This window comes from Mobula birostris, chromosome 3 (assembly GCF_030028105.1).
Source record: "Mobula birostris isolate sMobBir1 chromosome 3, sMobBir1.hap1, whole genome shotgun sequence".
Classification (NCBI taxonomy): domain Eukaryota; kingdom Metazoa; phylum Chordata; class Chondrichthyes; order Myliobatiformes; family Myliobatidae; genus Mobula; species Mobula birostris.
The window spans coordinates 211288368-211306786 of NC_092372.1; the positions used below are offsets into that span (position 1 = coordinate 211288368).

The 18419-nt window shown below is 43.4% G+C and overlaps 1 protein-coding gene across 1 annotated transcript in view; it reads right to left on the bottom strand.

Moving 5' to 3' along the window:
• dpp6a (dipeptidyl-peptidase 6a) overlaps nt 1–18419 on the bottom strand; it is a 515918-nt gene that overhangs the window by 38419 nt on the left and 459080 nt on the right. Inside the window, exons 19-21 of the mRNA XM_072254436.1 lie at nt 12590–12659; nt 8600–8794; nt 6835–6889 (exon numbers count right to left, since the gene is read on the bottom strand). Coding sequence (XP_072110537.1) covers nt 6835–6889; nt 8600–8794; nt 12590–12659 — 320 coding nt within the window. The remainder of the gene's footprint in view (nt 1–6834; nt 6890–8599; nt 8795–12589; nt 12660–18419) is intronic.

Genomic DNA, 18419 nt, shown 5'->3' on the forward strand with positions numbered 1-18419 from the left:
AGGGAGGAGATTGCTAAGCCTCTGGTGATGATCTTTGCATCAACAGTGGGGACAGGAGAGGTTCCGGAGGATTGGAGGGTTGCGGATGTCGTTCCTTTATTCAAGAAAGGGAGTAGAGATAGCCCAGGAAATTATAGACCAGTGAGTCTTACCTCAGTGGTTGGTAAGTTGATGGAGAAGATCCTGAGAGGCAGGATTTATGAACATGTAGAGAGGCATAATGTGATTAGGAGTAGTCAGCATGGCTTTGTCAAGGGCAGGTCGTGTCTTGCGAGCCTGATTGAATTTTTTGAGGATGTGACTAAAGACATTGATGAAGGAAGAGCAATAGATGTAGTGTATATGGATTTCAGAAAGGCATTTAATAAGGTACCCCATGCAAGGCTTATTGAGAAAGTAGGGAGGCACGGGATCCAATGGGACATTGCTTTGTAGATAGGCATCTTGGAGTTAATGAGGTACTCGAGGAATATAAAGAATGTAAAAAGGATCTTAAGAAAGAAATTAGAAAAGCTAAAAGAAAATACGAGGCTGCTTTGGCAAGTAAGGCGAAAATAAACCCAAAGGGTTTCTACAGTTATGTTAGTGGCAAAAGGATAGTAGGGATAAAATTGGTCCCTTGGAGAATCAGAGTGGACGGCTATGTGCGGAGCCAAAAGAGATGGGGGAGATTTTGAACAATTTCTTTTCTTCGGTATTCACTAAGGAGAAGGTTATTGAATTGTGTAAGGTAAAGGAAACAAGTAGGGTAGTTATGGAAAATATGACAATTAAAGAAGAGGAAGTACTGGCACTTTTAAGGAATATAAAAGTGGATAAGTCTCCGGGTCCAGACAAGATATTCCCTAGGACCTTGAGGGCAGTTAGTGTAGAAATAGCAGGGGCTCTGACAGAAATATTTCAAATGTCATTAGAAATGGGATGGTGCCAAAGGATTGGCGTATTGCTCATGTGGTTGCATTGTTTAAAAAGGGTTCTAAGAGTAAACCTGTCAATTATCGGCCTGTGGGTTTGATGTCAGTGGTGGGTAAATTGATGGAAAGTATTCTTAGAGATGGTATATATAATTATCTGGACAGACAGGGTCTGATTAGGAACAGTCAACATGGACTTGTGCGTGGAAGGTCATGTTTGATAAATCTTATTGAATTTTTTGATGAGGTTTCTAAGAAAGTTGACGAGGTTGAAACGGTGGATGTTGTCTATATGGACTTCAGAAAGGCCTTTGACAAGATTCCACACGGAAGGTTAGTTAGGAAGGTTCAATCATTAGGTATTAATATTGAAGTAGTAAAATGGATTCAGCAGTGGGTGGATGGGAGATGCCAGAGAGTAGTGGTGGATAACTGTGTGTCAGATTGGAGGATGGTGTGTAGCGGTGTGCCTCAGGGATCTGTACTGGGTCCAATGTTGTTTGTAATATATATTAATGACCTGGATGATGGGGTGGTAAATTGGATTAGTAAGTATGCAGATGATACTAAGATAGGTGGAGTTGTGGATGATGAGGTAGGTTTTCAAAACTTGCAGGTATTTAGGACAGTTAGATGGAGTTAAATGCTGAAAAATGTGAGGTGCTACATTTTTTGTAGAACTAATCAAAATAGGACATACATGGTAAATGGTAGGGCATTAAAGAATGCTGTAGAATAGAGGGATCTAGGAATAATGGTGCATGGTTCTCTGAAGATGGAATCTCATGTGGATAGGGTGGTGAAGAAAGCTTTTGGTTTGCTGGCCTTTATTAATCAGAGCATTGAGTATAGGAGTTGGGCTGTAATGTTGAATTTGTATAAGCCATTGGTAAGGCCAAATCTGGAGTATTGTGTACAGTTCTGGTCACTGAATTATAGGAAAGATGTCAATAAAATTGAGAGAGTACAGAGGAGGTTTATTAAAATGTTGCCTGGGTTTCATCTCCTAAGTTACAGAGAAAGGTTGAACAAGTTAGGTCTTTATTCTTTGGAGCATAGAAAGTTGAATGGGGGACTTGATAGAGGTGTTTAAAATTATGAGGGGGATTGATAGAGTAGAGGTGGTTAGACTTTTTCCATTGAGAGTGGGGAAGATTCAAACAAGAGGACATGGGTTGAGAGTTAGAGGACTAAAGTTTAGGGGTAACATGAGGGGGAACTTCTTTACTCAGAGAGTGGTAGCTGTGTGGAACGAGCTTCCAGCAGAAGTGGTTGAGGCAGTTTCGATGTTGTCGTTTAAAGTTAAATTGGATAGGTATATGGACAGGAAAGGAATGGAGAGTTATGGGCTGAGTGCAAGTCGGTGGGACTAGGATACGGTAAGAGTTCGGCACGGACTAGAAGGGCCGAGATGGCCTGTTTCCGTGCTGTAATTGTTATATGGTTATATAGATCCAGAACTGGCTTGCCCACAGAAGGCAAAGAGTGGTTGCAGACAGGTCAAATTCTGCATGGAGATCGGTCACCAGTGGAGTGCTTCAGGGATCTGTTCTGGGACCCTTACTCTTCGTGATTTTTATAAATGACCTGGGTGAGGAAGTGGAGGGATGGGTTAGTAAGTTTGCTGATAACACAAAAGTTGGAGGTGTTGTAGATGGTGTGGAGGTTACAGCGGGACACTGGTAGAATGCAAAATGTGGCAGATGGAGTTCAACCCAGATAAGAGTGAAGTGGTTCATTTTGGTAGGTCAAATATGATGGCAGAATATAGTATTAATGGTAAGACTCTTGGCAGCGTGGAGGATCAGAGGGATCTTGGGGTCCGAGTCCATAGAACGCTCAAAGCTGCTGCGCAGGTTGACTGTGTGGTTAAGAAGGCATATGGTGCATTGGCCTTCATCAATCGTGGAATTGAATTTAGGAGCCGAGAGGTAATGTTGCAGCTATATAGGACCCTAGTCAGATCACTTGGAGTACTGTGCTCAGTTCTGGTCGCCTCACTACAGGAAGGATGTGGAAACCATAGAAAGGGTGCAGAGGAGATTTACAAGGATGTTGCCTGGATTGGGGAGCATGCCTTATGAGAATAGATTGAGTGAACTCGGCCTTTTCTCCTTGGAGCGACGGAAGGTGAGAGGTGACCTGATAGAGATGTATAAGATGATGAGAGGCATTGATCATGTGGATAGTCAGAGGCTTTTTCCCAGGGCTGAAATGGCTGCCACAAGAGGACACAGGTTTAAGGTGCTGGGGAGTAGGTACAGAGGAGATGTCAGGGGTGGGTTTTTTACTCAGAGTGGTGAGGGCGTGGAATGGGCTGCTGACAATGGTGATGGAGGTGGATACAATAGGGTATTTTAAGAGAGTTTTGGATGGGTACATGGAGCTTAGTAAAATAGAGGGCCATGGGTAAGCCTAGTAATTTCTAAGGTAGGGACATGTTCGACACAACTCTGTGGGCCGAAGGGCCTGTAGGTTTTCTATATTGTGTATCTAAAGATGTTGTTAAGCCGACATACAAAGTCAGGAGTGAACAGGTTGAGCACACTTTGATTAATGTTCTGGGCTGTGCATATTTCAATGAAGGAGTATTTTAGGAAAGGAGGATGAGCTGAGCGCATGGATCAGCATGTGGAATTATGACATTGTAGCCATTAGTGAGACGGTTGTAAGAGGATTAGGACTCGCAGCTTAATGTTCCAGGGTTCCACGGCTTTTGATGAGACAGAATGGGAGGGATTAAAGGGGGAGGGATGGCATTTTGTGCTCCCACAGGGCAGACTAGTGAGCTCATCGAGTGAGGCTTTATTGGGTAGAAATGAGGTATAAGAAAGGTATGACCACATTATATGGATTAAATTATAGACCATCCAAGAATCCGTGGGATTTAGTGAAGGAAATCTGTAGAGAGCTCGCAGACAGTTGCAAGAAACATAAAGTCGTGATAGCATCTGATTTTAACTTTCCACAGACTGACTAGAACACCCAGACTGTAAATGAGCTGGATGGGAAAGAGTTTGTCAAAAATGTTCTGGGAAGTTTCCTTAATCAGTACATTGAAATCCCAACTAGATGATACTATTGTGCTACTAGATCTCCTACCAGGAAATGAGACAGGGCAGATGACAGAATTGTGTAGGGAACGCTTTGCATCTAGTGACTTTAATGCTACTAGTTTCAAGCTAATTATGGAAAAGGATAGTTCTGGTCCTCAGGTTGAGATTCAAAATTGATGAAAGGTCAATTTTGATGGTGTCAGAAAGGATCTGACAAGTGTGGTTTGAGACAGCTTGTTTTCAGACAGCTTGTTTTCAGACAAAAGTGTATTTGGTAAGTGGGAGGCCTTCAAAAGTGGAATTTTGAGAGTGCAGAGTTTGTATGTTCCTGTCAGAATAAAAAGCAAGTACAACAGATTGAGGGAACCTTGGTTTTAGAGAGATGTTGAAGCCCTGGTTAAGGAAAAAGAAGTCAGGTAAGGAAATAGCAGGTAGGAACAAATGAGGTGCTTGATGAGGATAAGAAATGGAAGAGGATACTTAAAAAGAAAATCAGGAGGGTTTAAAGAATGCATGAAATTTGAATGCATTAAGAAGAATCCCAAAGGCTTCTATAGATATATTATGTGCTAAAGATTTGCAAGGGTCAGAATTGATCCACTGGAGGATCAGAATGATAATTTATGCATGGAACTGAAAGAGATGGGGTAGATCTTAAAGAGATTTTTTTTGCATCTCTACTTACTAGGGAGATGGACACAGAGTCAGAAGTGAGGCAGAGCAGCACTGAGGTCATAGACCAAATACAGATTACAGAGGAGGAGGTGTTTGTTGTCTTAAGGCAAATTGGGGCGTGGGGCGGATAAATCCCCAGGGTCTGACAAGGTGCTTCCTCAGATGCTCTGGGAGGCAGTGCAGAAATTGCAGGGGCCCCAGCAAAGATATTTAAAACATCCTTGGGTGATGGGTGAGGTGTCAGAGGATAGCTTTTGTTCTGTTGTTTAAGAAAGTCTCTAAGAATAAGCCAGTGGGGTTATATGGGAGGCAGGGTTTGAGGGTCGGCACAACATTGTAGGCCGAAGGGCCTGTACTGTGCTATGTTCTAAATTATAGGCCGGTGAGCCTAACATCAGTAGTGGGAAAGTTATTGCAAGCGATGAGATATTTAGTTATTTGGATAGACAGGGACTGATCAGGGATAGTCAACATTGCTTTATACGTGCTAGGCCATGCCTAATCAATCTTTTGGAGGAAGTTACCCAGAATGGGGGGGGGGGGTAAATTACCAAAAGTTGGGGAGATCTATGTTTATGCTGCCATGTTGGAGGCCACCCAGACTAAAGAATAGAGTATACTTTCATCTTTATTCCTCGCCATAGTTGTTGCCTGACTGGCTGAGCACTTCCAGCATTTTTGTGTGTGTTGTCAATCATTGAGCAGCACTAGATCTAAATGTAGGGTTCTCAGTATTAATGTTAATTGTTGAGGCTGACAAAATGGCTTCTCTGTAATGTTAACTGCTGAGAAAGGGCTTCTCTATAGCAGCATGTTTGGGTTATAATTAGTGATAATGGGACTTGTATTCATTTGCTAGCCAAAGGAAGTCATCTGTATGTGCGGGAACTGGAGGAGAATCACGGGCGTTTGGTCGAGGAGAAGAGAAGAGGTCGGACGTGAGTCGAGCGCTCTGGTAGATCACCGGGAGTGATCCCAGCCAAGGGTCAACAGAGTTCAGAGGAGATCGATGGGAGGAAAGGACACCGGATTTTGTGAGCTCCAACAAATTATTTGTGCAGAGAACTGATAAATTTACTGATAATGGCGCCTTTATTTCTTTCTACTAACCCATCACCAAGAATAATTGTAATCATTTACTTGCCTATTGTGGACTGTCTGATCTTTGATGTCGTGGGTTTATACCTGGGTAAAATCACACAGTATCCACACTAACACGATTATAGAGTTGGCACGGCCAACACCAGTTTACCCTAGACGAACGGGAGTCAAGTGGGGCATAGTCATTACATAACATGGTCTGCTCCCTGATTAGTTCATCAGCATACTTTCACTGAAAAGCTCGATGTAGACCCTCCACAAATTTGTCATCCAGCCTTTTACTGCTGACATGTTTTGCTTAATCAGCATGTTGACGAGAGATGATTGTTGCATTAACACACAAAGCATTGGAGGAACTCAGCCTCCGTGGAGGGAAATGGACAGTCGACATTTCAGGTCAAGATGCTTCATCTGGTCTGAAAGAAAGCTGCGAGGATGGGGCAGAGCAAGTGATAGATAGATCCAGGAGAGGGCGCAAGTGTGAATAATGTCAGAAACTGGGAGTTGATTGGTGGAAGTGATGAAGGGCTGAAGATGGTGGGATCTGATAGGAGAGGAAGGTGAAGCATAGTATAGAGTGGAACCAATAGGAGGGGTGTATGGGTGATGGTGTGATGGCGAGGGAGAAGGTGGATGAGGGGGAAGAGAAAAGTCAGTGAGGGCCAGTTGGATCAGGAAAAGAGGAAAAAATGAGGGGTGGGGTGAGCATATGTTGCTCCAGATTCTACTGTCCCTGATTATTACATTACCCTTGTTACATCTGCCTCTAATTCCTGATTGAGACTGTGAAGACTGGAATAGGCTTTGTTTGCTTTCCCTTGGAGAGGAAGACCTAATCAGAGATCTAGATAGACTAAATTGCAGGAAACTTTTCTCTGTAGTGGAGATGTCTAGAACTAGAGAACATAGGTATAGAGGAAGGATTAAAAGGCTTAGAAGAGATGTGAAAAACCTATTCACTCAGAGAATCGTCATCGTGTGGAATACACTGAGTGGTGACACAGGCAGAGACTCTCACAAATCTGATCGCAGCATTTAGTAACCAAGATTTTGTGAAGTAGAAAAAATTCTGGTGAGCACAACTTTACCTGCCCAAAAACTCCAACTCTAGTCGCATCAATGTAAGGTTCTTTCAAGAGAATTCTGAAATTAAAGCATCCAAAACATCAAAATGAACATTGCTGTCAAATATAGTCGTCCCTCGGTAGATTGGTTCCAGGACCCCCCCCGCAGATACCAAAATCCGCGGATGCTCAAGTCCCTTATATAAAATTGCGTATAACCTACGCACATCCTCCCGTATACTTTATCTCTAGATTATATAATACCTAACACAATGTAAATACTATGTAAATAGTTGTTATACTGTATTGTTTAGGGAATAATCACAAGAGAAAAGTCTGTACATGTTCAGTACAGATGCAACCATCGTAGCTCTTCTGGGAATGTTGATGCTGCCTCAGCATCAGCCGATGCCAATTCTCCCGTGATCTTTAAGTTCTTGAGGCTGTAGCGCTTTACATCGCTAGCCAGCCATCCCTTACTTAGGCTCCTTTCTCTCGCTCACAACACAAGTAGCGAACGAATGAGACGCGAGGCAAACAATGTTCAAACAACGAATGCTGGAGAGAGACTAAGGATCTGTGAAATGGCGGGAGGCTACAAGCAGGGTATGCCTACACATCACTTAGTTCGCGTGGATTCAGCGTAGTGCTTGGCAAATTCAAGTTTTGCTTTTTGGAACTTTCTGGAATTTTGAATCCGTGGATGCAGAACCCGCGGATATAGAGGGCCGACTGTATTATGAATGACTTTTCTCCCCCAGCAGTTTGACAGAAAGCATGGAGAAGTAAACTGTGAGCAGATCAAGGACTCATTATTACAATTGTGTCTAAAGCAAGTTAAAGGAAGCTACTGTGGAAATTATGTACAAAATCTAACAAGACTTAATGTTACCAAATCTGTAGGAGCTAATGGGTTTCTACCCCTGACAGTTCAAGCCAGTTAATGGAATATGTCTTCAAAGATTGTTTTAATCATTCAATCAGTCGGTGGGCTATATTCCGGGTGCAGTTAAATGGGACTGCACAGAGTAATAGTTTAGGAGGAACGAGATGGGCCAAAGGGGTTTCCTTGCTGTAGTGTTCCATGACTCTACATAGACATTACTATTATTGTGCCTTCCTCATTGCCCTTGGGGTATCAAGGTGACATAGTAGTGGTTTGTGCAACACTATTGCAGCTGGGGCAGTCTGGAGTTCGGAGTTCAATTCCAGCACTGGCTGTAGGGAGTTTGTACGTTTTTCCTGTAACCACACTAGTTTCCTCCAGGTGCTCTGATTTCCTCCCAGAGTCCAAATCCAGACCGATTAGTAGGCTAACTTGTCTTGGTAAATTGTCCTGTTAAATAGGTGGGTTGCCGGGTGCGTGGCTCCTTGGGCCAGAAGGGACTATGCTTTCTCTGGATAAATACATAAATTTCAGAGAACAGTTAGGTTCCAATCACATTGGTGAGGGTGTGGGATAGCAATATTCCATCTTGACAGTGAATGACTGCATTGCACAGGTGATAAAGCCATCATTATGTTTTTACTGGTTTTAATACCATATTTAATTGCTTTTAAAGTTCCCATCAGACATCTACCTTCTGATAATCTATCCAAGTCTCTGGATAACTTAACTACCAAGCTGTCCACTGGACCAGTCTCAGGTCACCTTGATTAAAAGACGTATGGTGCTAGCTTGAAGTAACAACAAATTAATAAGCATTTAATGAGTTTTCATAAAATTCTGGCTCAAAACAGCTGTCTCTACTAAAATTCTAAGAATCTTATACGATCAAAAGGAACTTACTTCAAAGCATCTGTTTGATCCATTTCTTCCACCGTTCCCAGATTTCCCTTTATTTCATACAAGAGCTTAGTACCTTGGAAGCCACTGCCACGCCCATCGAACTTAACGACAATAGTGTTGAATGAGCTAACAAGGACTGTTGTCCAATCGACTTGGAACTGCTCTGTGACGATCTGGGTACCGGGACTGTCACCACTATAACAACACAAAGTAGGTTCATTTGGTAACTAAGGATGACTTTTTCAAAGTTCAATTTATTACCAACGTATGTATATGTCACCATATACAACCCTACAATGCATTTTCTTGCAGGTTTTCACAGCAGAACAGAGAAGCACAATAGAATTGATGAAAAACGACACCCAAAAAAGACTGACAACCAATGTGTGTTGCAAACAGAAACGCAAAAAACAACCCAAGGTGTCACTTATACTGCCCCTTCAGCCTCTCCCATCATTCAATCAAGTTGAGGCCTCTATTTTCCTGCCCTGTTTTACCATTGATTCTCAACTTTGAACATATTTAGATAAGTTGCCTCCACAGCCCTCCAGGGTAGAGAATTGTAAAACGTGTCACTCACTTTGACTTCTCTGAACCTTTGAAATGACTGGGCTCTTGTTTTAACAACTTGCCCCGTAGGATGGCATGCAAACAAAAACACTTCACTGTAAATCTGTACGACAATAATAAACCAATTTCTGGACAAGTGTTGAAGTCATGAATCCACTGACCCCAGGGGTGAAGGAATCAGATTCAATTATTACCTTTAAAATAACTGGATAAATACATAGACAAAGTACAGGCATCTGGGGAAAGAGCCGGAAGTGGGATTATTTGGATAATTCTATCAAGAAGCCAATGTACACAGAATCAATGGCTTTCTGTGTTCTACTAGGTGTTAGTTCTAGGCATCTGCTGATAAACTATTTGGTAAAGGCAATTGATTAAAATTTAAACATGACAAGCTTTGCACTGGAATTATTAACAATATTTAATATGCTTCAATGAACAGGCTTGGATCTTTTATTATATTTCCTGCTCTCAAAATATTGAAACAAAATTTTATCAGGTATGTTTGAGAGCATCTGCCATACCTCTACAAAAGAAGGATTTGCATTTTTACAACATCTTCCACTACACAGGATATTCCAAAAACACACTGCAGCTGATGAAATACATTCACATTCAGTCATTAGTGCAATCCAGGCAAGTACAACAAACTCCAATAGCTGTGAATCACTTACTGGCCAAGGAACGGCTGAGAACTCTGGTGTTCCTAAGTGTTGTGCCACAAGATCTCTGGCACTAAGAGATCAACTGTGATCTTGTCTTTAACATTTTCATTTGAACTTCAGCACCATGGACAGAGTGCAACTCTCCATATCCCAAAGAGTCACAAGAGTCATTGCTCTTCAGTCCAATTTGTCCATGTCGACCAAGGTGCCCATCAAAGCCAATCAAGCTGCCCACTTTTGGCCAGTATCACCGACATATCTATCTGCCTTTCACCCAGTATTCACGCTGACCTTCAAACGCATACTTACCTTAATTCTGCATTACTTCCGCTTCCAATTCTGCAATTCTCACCAAACCTCCTCAGGTTCTAACACCCATCAACACACTGGAGGCAAATTAAAGCATCCAATTACTTTTGGATGTGGGAGGAAATTGGTGCACCCAGGAGAAAGGCATATATGCCATTTCAGGGAGAATGTGTAAACACAGCATCCAAAGGCAGGATTGATCCTGGCTTTCTGTTTTCAGGAAGTAGAGGTACAGGAGCCTCAAGTCCCACACCAGGTACAGTTATTATCCATCAACCATCATGTTTCTGAACCAGAGAGGATAAATACCAGAGGAATATTGTATCATTACTTAATGCATGCATTACTAAATGACAATAAAAGAGGACTGCGTGTTCTCATAATCTAATCCAATCTAAAAACTTCACTCATCCCAACACTGAATTCATTTCACAACAAATGGACAACCTATGGACTCAATTTTAAGGCTTCTACAGCTCATGTTTTTGATAATTTTTGCTTCTTATTTATTATTATTACTTTTTTCTCGTTATGGTATTTGCACATTGGTTGTCTGTCCATATTTGTTGTGTACACAGTACAGTGGTTCTTTTGTATTTATTTACTTAGCAACGCAGCTTGGAATAGGCCTTGACAGCCCTTCAAGCTGTGCTGCCCCAGAAACCCCCGACAGCCCCAATTTAACCCTAACCGAATCACGGGGCAATTTACAATGACCAATCAACCTACCAGTATGTGTTTGGACTGTGGGAGGAAACCAGACCGCTTGGGGAAAACCCACACATTTCATGGGAAGGGTACCGGAACTGATTTCCAAGCTCCAATGCCTTGAGCTGTAATACCGCTGCACTAGCCACTATGGCACCGTACGCTACGCTATTGTGGCACTGTGAATGTCCACAAGAAAATGAATCCTAGGGTAGTGTATGGTAACATACACGTACTTTGATAATAAATTTCCTTTGAAATGTTGAACTACACCACCTTTCCATCTTAAATTAGCTGCTTCTATCTTGGTGGTGAGCTTAATGCCACATATATATATATACACACACACACACACACACACACACACACAAAATAGTTGGGGTGCCTGAGACTTTTGCACAGTACTGTATTTGTAAACTTGGAGCGGAGAGCGAGTTTGTAAATCTGAAGGGAGCAAAGAATGTTGGGAATAGCAAGGGTGGAGCACTGTGGGGACAGGTGCAGACACACTTAGCCCTGAAACACCAGTCAATTGATCATTACAGAATGTCTCTCTGGTGCTTCCCACTCCCTCTCACCGCAAAATCAGATTTATTATCACTCACATATATCGTGAAATTTGTTTTTCTTTGCAGCAGCAGTACAGTGCAATATAGAAAATTACTAGAGTACTGTACAAGAGTCTTAGGCACCCTAGTTATATATATGTGCCTAAGACATTTGCACAGTGTTGTATAACACATCAATGGGCCCTTTCAGCCCAATGAGTTTGTACTGTCCAATACACCCATGTGACCAATTAACCTGCTAACCCATACGCTTTTTGGAATGTGGGAGGAAACTGAAGCACTTGGAGGAAACCCACAGTCATCAAGGAATGTACAAACTTCTTACAGGCGGCATTGGAACTTAGCGTTCAGGAGCAGGGAGGTTCTACTGCAGTTGTACAAGGCCTTGGTGAGACCACACCTGGAGTATTGTGTGCAGTTTTGGTCCCTTAATCTGAGGAAAGACATTCTTGCCATAGAGGGGGTACAAAGAAGGTTCACCAGATTGATTCCTGGGATGGCAGGACTTTCATATGAAGAGAGACTGGATTGACTAGGCTTATACTCGCTGGAATTTAGAAGATTGAGGGGGGATCTTATTGAAACGTATAAAATTCTAAAGGGATTGGACAGGCTAGATGCAGGAAGATTGTTCCCGATGTTGGGGAAGTCCAGAACGAGGGGTCACAGTTTGAGGATAGAGGGGAAGCCTTTTAGGACCGAGATTAGGAAAAACTTCTTCACACAGAGAGTGGTGAATCTGTGGAATTCTCTGCCACAGGAAACAGTTGAGGCCAGTTCATTGGCTATATTTAAGAGGGAGTTAGATATGGCCCTTGTGGCTAAAGGGATCAGGGGGTATGGAGAGAAGGCAGGTACAGGGTTCTGAATTGGATAATCAGCCATGATCATACTGAATGGCGGTGCAGGCTCGAAGGACCAAATGGCCTACTCTTGCACCTATTTTCTATATTAACCCCAGTCTCTGGTGCTGTAAAGCATTACACTAACTGCTACGCTACAATGCTGCTCCAGAGTTAAGGACAAAGGTCAGCCAAGACCTTTGAGTGTGTCCAACGCCCGACACCCTCCTAAAGTAATTGAAATCTAGATCTGGCCAGTGAAGTAGAACTGTACACTCTATATCACCAAAGCCCACAGCCCGATCATAAGGATGAAATAATACTCACACAATAAGTAATAAAGGGTATTGCGACAACTCTGAGAATCCTGCTGGCTTGATAATTTGCATTTTGAGAGCTGAAAGACAGAAGGGTTAGTGTCAGAGATGCCCGTATTAGTCAAAGAGTGAAACATTTCCACTGAGCCTAATAAGCCAGAGGAAAGGCAAGCCTTTCTTCAGCCACTTCTAGTTTTAGAGAATAAAGGCAAGGAAAGAAAACATACCGTATCTATGACTGTATTTATTCTAATTTGACTGCGCTGAAGGCCTGTACCCACCTTGCTTGGGGCAATGAATTCAAGCTATGTTGTAATACACACAAAATGCTGGAGGAACTTAGAATGCTGGTGAAGGATCTTGGCCTGAAAAGTCAAATCGTCATTCATTTCCACACATGCTGCCTGACATGCTGAAATCCCCCAGCATTTTGTGTGTATTTCTCTGGATTTCCAGCATCTGCAGAAACTCTTGGGTTTATGATAAGCCATGTTGTAGTTGTATAGAAGTCTGGTTAGGTACAGTTCTGCTTGCCCCATTACAGGGAGGATGTGGAAGCACTGGAGAGTCTTCAGAAGAGTTTTACCAGGATGCTGCCTGGATTAGAGGGCATAGGCTACAAGGAGAATTTGGACAGACCTGGATTGTTTTGTGTGCACTGTGAGGAGACCAAACAAGACTTCATAAAATTATGATGAAGCATCGATAGGGTAGACAGGCAGGATCTTTTTCACAGGGTGGAAATGCAAAATGAGGTAAGAGAGGGAAAGTTCAAAGGAGAAACAAGGCATGTTGTTTGTCACTCAGAGAATCTAAGTGCCTGGAACATGTTGGCAGGGGTGGTGTGGAAGCAGATACAACAGAGGCATTCAAGAGGCACATGAATATGCAGCGAATGGAGGAATATCGATCCTCAGAAAGGATCAGCTTAATTTGGCATCATGGTCAGCACGGTCATCATTGTCTGAAAGGTCCATTCCAATGTTGTACTGTTCTATGTTCTACATTTTAGGACAGCTTTTACCTGGTATGCTGCATCTGTCATCTGTATTTAGACAAGACTGATGGGTTAAGTAACACGGCACAAGAAAAGATAACAACAAATAAAACAGAAAATGCTAAAGTGGCAGCGGCAGAAAAAAATAACTTATTTATTAACTGCCGACGGGACATCAACCGTCTCGACTTCACCGCACCTTGTCCCCATTCCAACCTCACTCCTTCGGAACGCTCTGCTCTCCACTCCCTCCGCACTAATCCTAACCTTATTATTAAACCCGCTGATAAGGGGGTTGCTGTTGTAGTCTGGCGTACTGACCTCTACCTTGCCGAGGCACAGCGACAACTCGAGGATACCTCCTCTTATTTACCCCTCGATCGTGACCCCACTAAGGAGCACCAGGCCATTGTCTTCCACACCATCACCGACTTTATCCGCTCAGGGGATCTCCCATCCACTGCTACCAACCTTATAGTTCCCACACCTCGCACTTCCCGTTTCTACCTCCTACCCAAGAGCCACAAACCTGCCTGTCCTGGCAGACCTATTGTCTCAGCTTGCTCCTGCCCCACTGAACTCATTTCTGCATACCTCGACACGGTTTTATCCCCCCTTGTTCAATCCCTTCCTACCTATGTTCGTGACACTTCTCACGCTCTTAAACTTTTCGATGATTTTAAGTTCCCTGGCCCCCACCGCTTTATTTTCACCATGGGTGTCCAGTCCTTATATACTTCCATCCCCCATCAGGAAGGTCTTAAAGCTCTATGCTTCTTTTTGGATTCCAGACCTAATCAGTTTCCCTCTACCACCACTCTGCTCTGTCTAGCAGAATTAGTCCTTACTTTTAATAATTTCTCCTTTGGCTCCTCCCACTTCCTCCAAACTAAAGGTGTAGCTATGGGCACCTGTATGGGTCCTAGCTATGCCTGCCTTTTTGTTGGGTTTGTGGAACAATCTATGTTCCGTGCCTATTCTGGTATCTGTCCCCCACTTTTCCTTCGCTACATCGACGACTGCATTGGTGCTGCCTCCTGCACGCATGCAGAACTCGTTGACTTTATTAACTTTGCCTCCAACTTTCACCCTGCCCTCAAGTTTACCTGGTTCATTTCCGACACCTCCCTGCCCTTTCTAGATCTTTCTGTCTCTGTCTCTGGAGACAGCTTATCCACTGATGTCTACTATAAGCCTACTGACTCTCACAGCTATCTGGACTATTCCTCTTCTCACCCTGTCTCTTGCAAAAACGCCATCCCCTTCTCGCAATTCCTCCATCTCCGCCGCATCTGCTCTCAGGATGAGGCTTTTCATTCTAGGACGAGGGAGATGTCTTCCTTTTTTAAAGAAAGGGGCTTCCCTTCCTCCACTACCAACTCTGCTCTTAAACGCATCTCCCCCATTTCACGTACATCTGCTGTCACTCCATCCTCCCGCCACCCCACCAGGAATAGGGTTCCCCTGGTCCTCACCTACCACCCCACCAGTCTCCGGGTCCAACATGTTATTCTCCATAACTTCCGCCACCCCCAACGGGATCCCACCACTAAGCACATCTTTCCCTCCCCGCCTCTCTGCATTCCGCAGGGATCGCTCCCTACACAACTCCCTTGTCCATTCGTCCCCCCCATCCCTCCCCACTGATCTCCCCCCTGGTACTTATCCGTGTAAGCGGAACAAGTGCTACACATGCCCTTACACTTCCTCCCTTACCACCATTCAGGGCCCCAAACAGTCCTTCCAGGTGAGGCAACACTTCCGCTGTGAGTCGGCTGGGGTGATATACTGCGTCCGGTGCTCCCGATGTGGCCTTTTATATATTGGTGAGACCCGACGCAGACTGGGAGACCGCTTTGCTGAACACCTACGCTCTGTCCGCCAGAGAAAGCAGGATCTCCCAGTGGCCACACATTTTAATTCCACATCCCATTCCCATTCTGACATGTCTATCCACGGCCTCCTCTACTGTAAAGATGAAGCCACGCTCAGGTTGGAGGAACAACACCTTATATTCCGTCTGGGTAGCCTCCAACCTGATGGCATGAACATCGACTTCTCTAACTTCCGCTAAGGCCCCACCTCCCCCTCGTACCCCATCTGTTACTTATTTTTATGCACACATTCTTTCTCTCACTCTCCTTTTTCTCCCTCTGAATATACCTCTTGCCCATCCTCTGGGTTCCCCCCCCCCTGTCTTTCTTCCCGGACCTCCTGTCCCATGATCCTCTCGTATCCCCTTTTGCCAATCACCTGTCCAGCTCTTGGCTCCATCCCTCCCTCTCCTGTCTTCTCCTATCATTTTGGATCTCCCCCTCCCCCTCCCACTTTCAAATCTCTTACTCACTCTTCCTTCAGTTAGTCCTGACGAAGGGTCTCGGCCTGAAACGTCGACTGTACCTCTTCCTAGAGATGCTGCCCGGCCTGCTGCGTTCACCAGCAACTTTTATGTGTGTAACTTATTTATAGAGCACTTTTCATACAGACAACACCTCTCAATAGAATAATTTCAAATGCTTTACAATGGAACAAAGTGCAAACATGAAAATAAAAATAAACATGAAAACAAAGGCAAAAAGATGTTAGTTGAAAGCAAGTTTAAATAAATGGGCTTTGTGCTGGAGTTTACAAATGTCAACTGAGTCAGTATCCTTTATAGGTTTAGGTATTGAGTTCCACAGTTTGGGAGTGTAGTACAAGGAAGCTGACGAGAAAGCGGTTGGTGGAGAGAGAAGTGAAGTTCAGAGAAATGATTGAAACCGGAACAAATGATAAGCATTATATGCAACTGTAGAGGCAAGGAAATTGCGGAGTGGAGATCTGTTATAAACTGTGAAGGGAAAAATTTAGTGTCTGATAAAAGTCAGGTACCTGTGGCAAGAAGCTATTCAGAATTGCTTAATATGATCAGGGGAACGCGGATATATTTAAAGCAGAAGTTGATAGGTCCTTGATTAGTAAGGGTGGCAAAGATTACAGGGAGAATGAGGTTGGGAGGGCAAATGAGTCAGACATGACCGAGTGGCAGAGCAGACTCGATGGGCTCATTAGTCTAATTCTGCTCCTATGTTTTATGGTCTCAAGGCACGCTGGAATGTAACTTAGATATTTGTGTGAAACAGGTTAGAAAGAAAAATAGTTAACAAATTTAACACTTTGATCAACCAATGACTTGAGTAGAAAGAAGAATTTAATGTGAAACTATAAAACTGGCCCTTGATTCACTCTGATCTATTTTGCACTGCTGGTCAAGCCCAATCACACCAATAAGCATAGAGAAAGAAGGGCATTTGGTACATCAACATACAATCACACATTCTTATTATTGCTATGCACTCCTGCAGGCAATGAATATTAGAACACCCAGTTTCTACTGAGAGGACTGTGGGATATTTATCACCACTAGTCCACCCGAACCTCAGATCTCTACACGTTGTTTATCCTGTGTCAAGAAGTGACTCACAATGTTAATTGTATGTTAGCCTTGTGCTTGTTTCAGTATGAGCTGCTAGCCCTTTTGTCGTGGCCCATACACCTGTCTGTGGTCTTGTCCCTTCCAGTCACTCGCACCAGATCTGAGGTAAACCAGGCTACACTCACCATACCCTCCAGCTCAGCAATCTACCATTTTACACTGCTCCTCCAATTCTGATAATATTCCCATCTCAGAACTTAGTCTTTCCGCCCCTGGCGGGTGTGGCCCCACCTGCCAAAGCCACAAGCTCTGGAACTCCAAAACTAAATTTTCCCATTTCTCTACTCCTCTTTCCTGCTTTAAGATGCTCTGTGAAAGGCTTTTCAACAATTGTCCCCCTATCTCCTTATGTGGCTAGGCTCGCAACGTTAAGAATACTGTATAAATATAAGGCTGTTGAAATGTTTGGACACCATCTCATGGATGAAATAAAGCCTATGAGGAGCTCTGGTCCTGTACTCGCTGTAGTTTGGAAAACCGGGGGGGGGAATCTCACTGAAACCTATTGACGGTCCAGATAGAGTGGGCAGGAAGAGGATGTTCTCTGCAGTGGGGAAGACTAGAACCAGCAGGCATAGCCTCAGAATAGAAGGATGTTCGGTTGGGACAGAGATGAGGAGGAATTCTTTTAACCAGAGGGAGGTAAATCTCTGCAATTCATTGCCACAGATGGCTATGGGAGCCAATTCATTCAGTATATTTAACATGGAATTTCATAGGTTCTTAATTGATAAGGTCATCAAGGATTACAGGAGAAGGCAGGAGAATAGGGTTGAGAGTGATAACAAATTAGCCATGATTGAATAGTGGAGAAGACTCGATGGGTCGAATGGCATAATGTTGTTCCTATGTCTTATGGTTTAAAAAAGGCCAAGGCTGCTCAGTCTATCTTCTTCCACGCTTCCAGTTACGTCACATAATCATAGTAAAGTAATTGGCTCGATCACATTCAATTATCTTCAACAGAACAAAATTTTATATAAGGAAAACCCAAGTGGTGAAGACATTTGGACACTTCATGACCAAAGTAAAACAACAAGTATTCCACACATACCTCATCATCTCTCACGTTACTCTTGCACTGCCTTACAGAGTTTAATATTAGAATTATCTGTAGAATAGCACAGCATTGAAACAAGGCCCATTGGTTCACTGTACCTGTTACCCTCTGACACTAATCCATTTACCAGCATGTTGTTCCTAACCTTTTTATGTTTTTGCAATTCTAGCTCTCATCTAGACACTTGCTGTGAGAGTACCTGCCTCCCATCACCCACTCTGGCAGCATGCTCCAAATTCTAACCATCCCCTGGCTGGAAGAGTTTTCCTCAGATCCTTTTCAATCCTTTATCCTAAATCTATGAATCT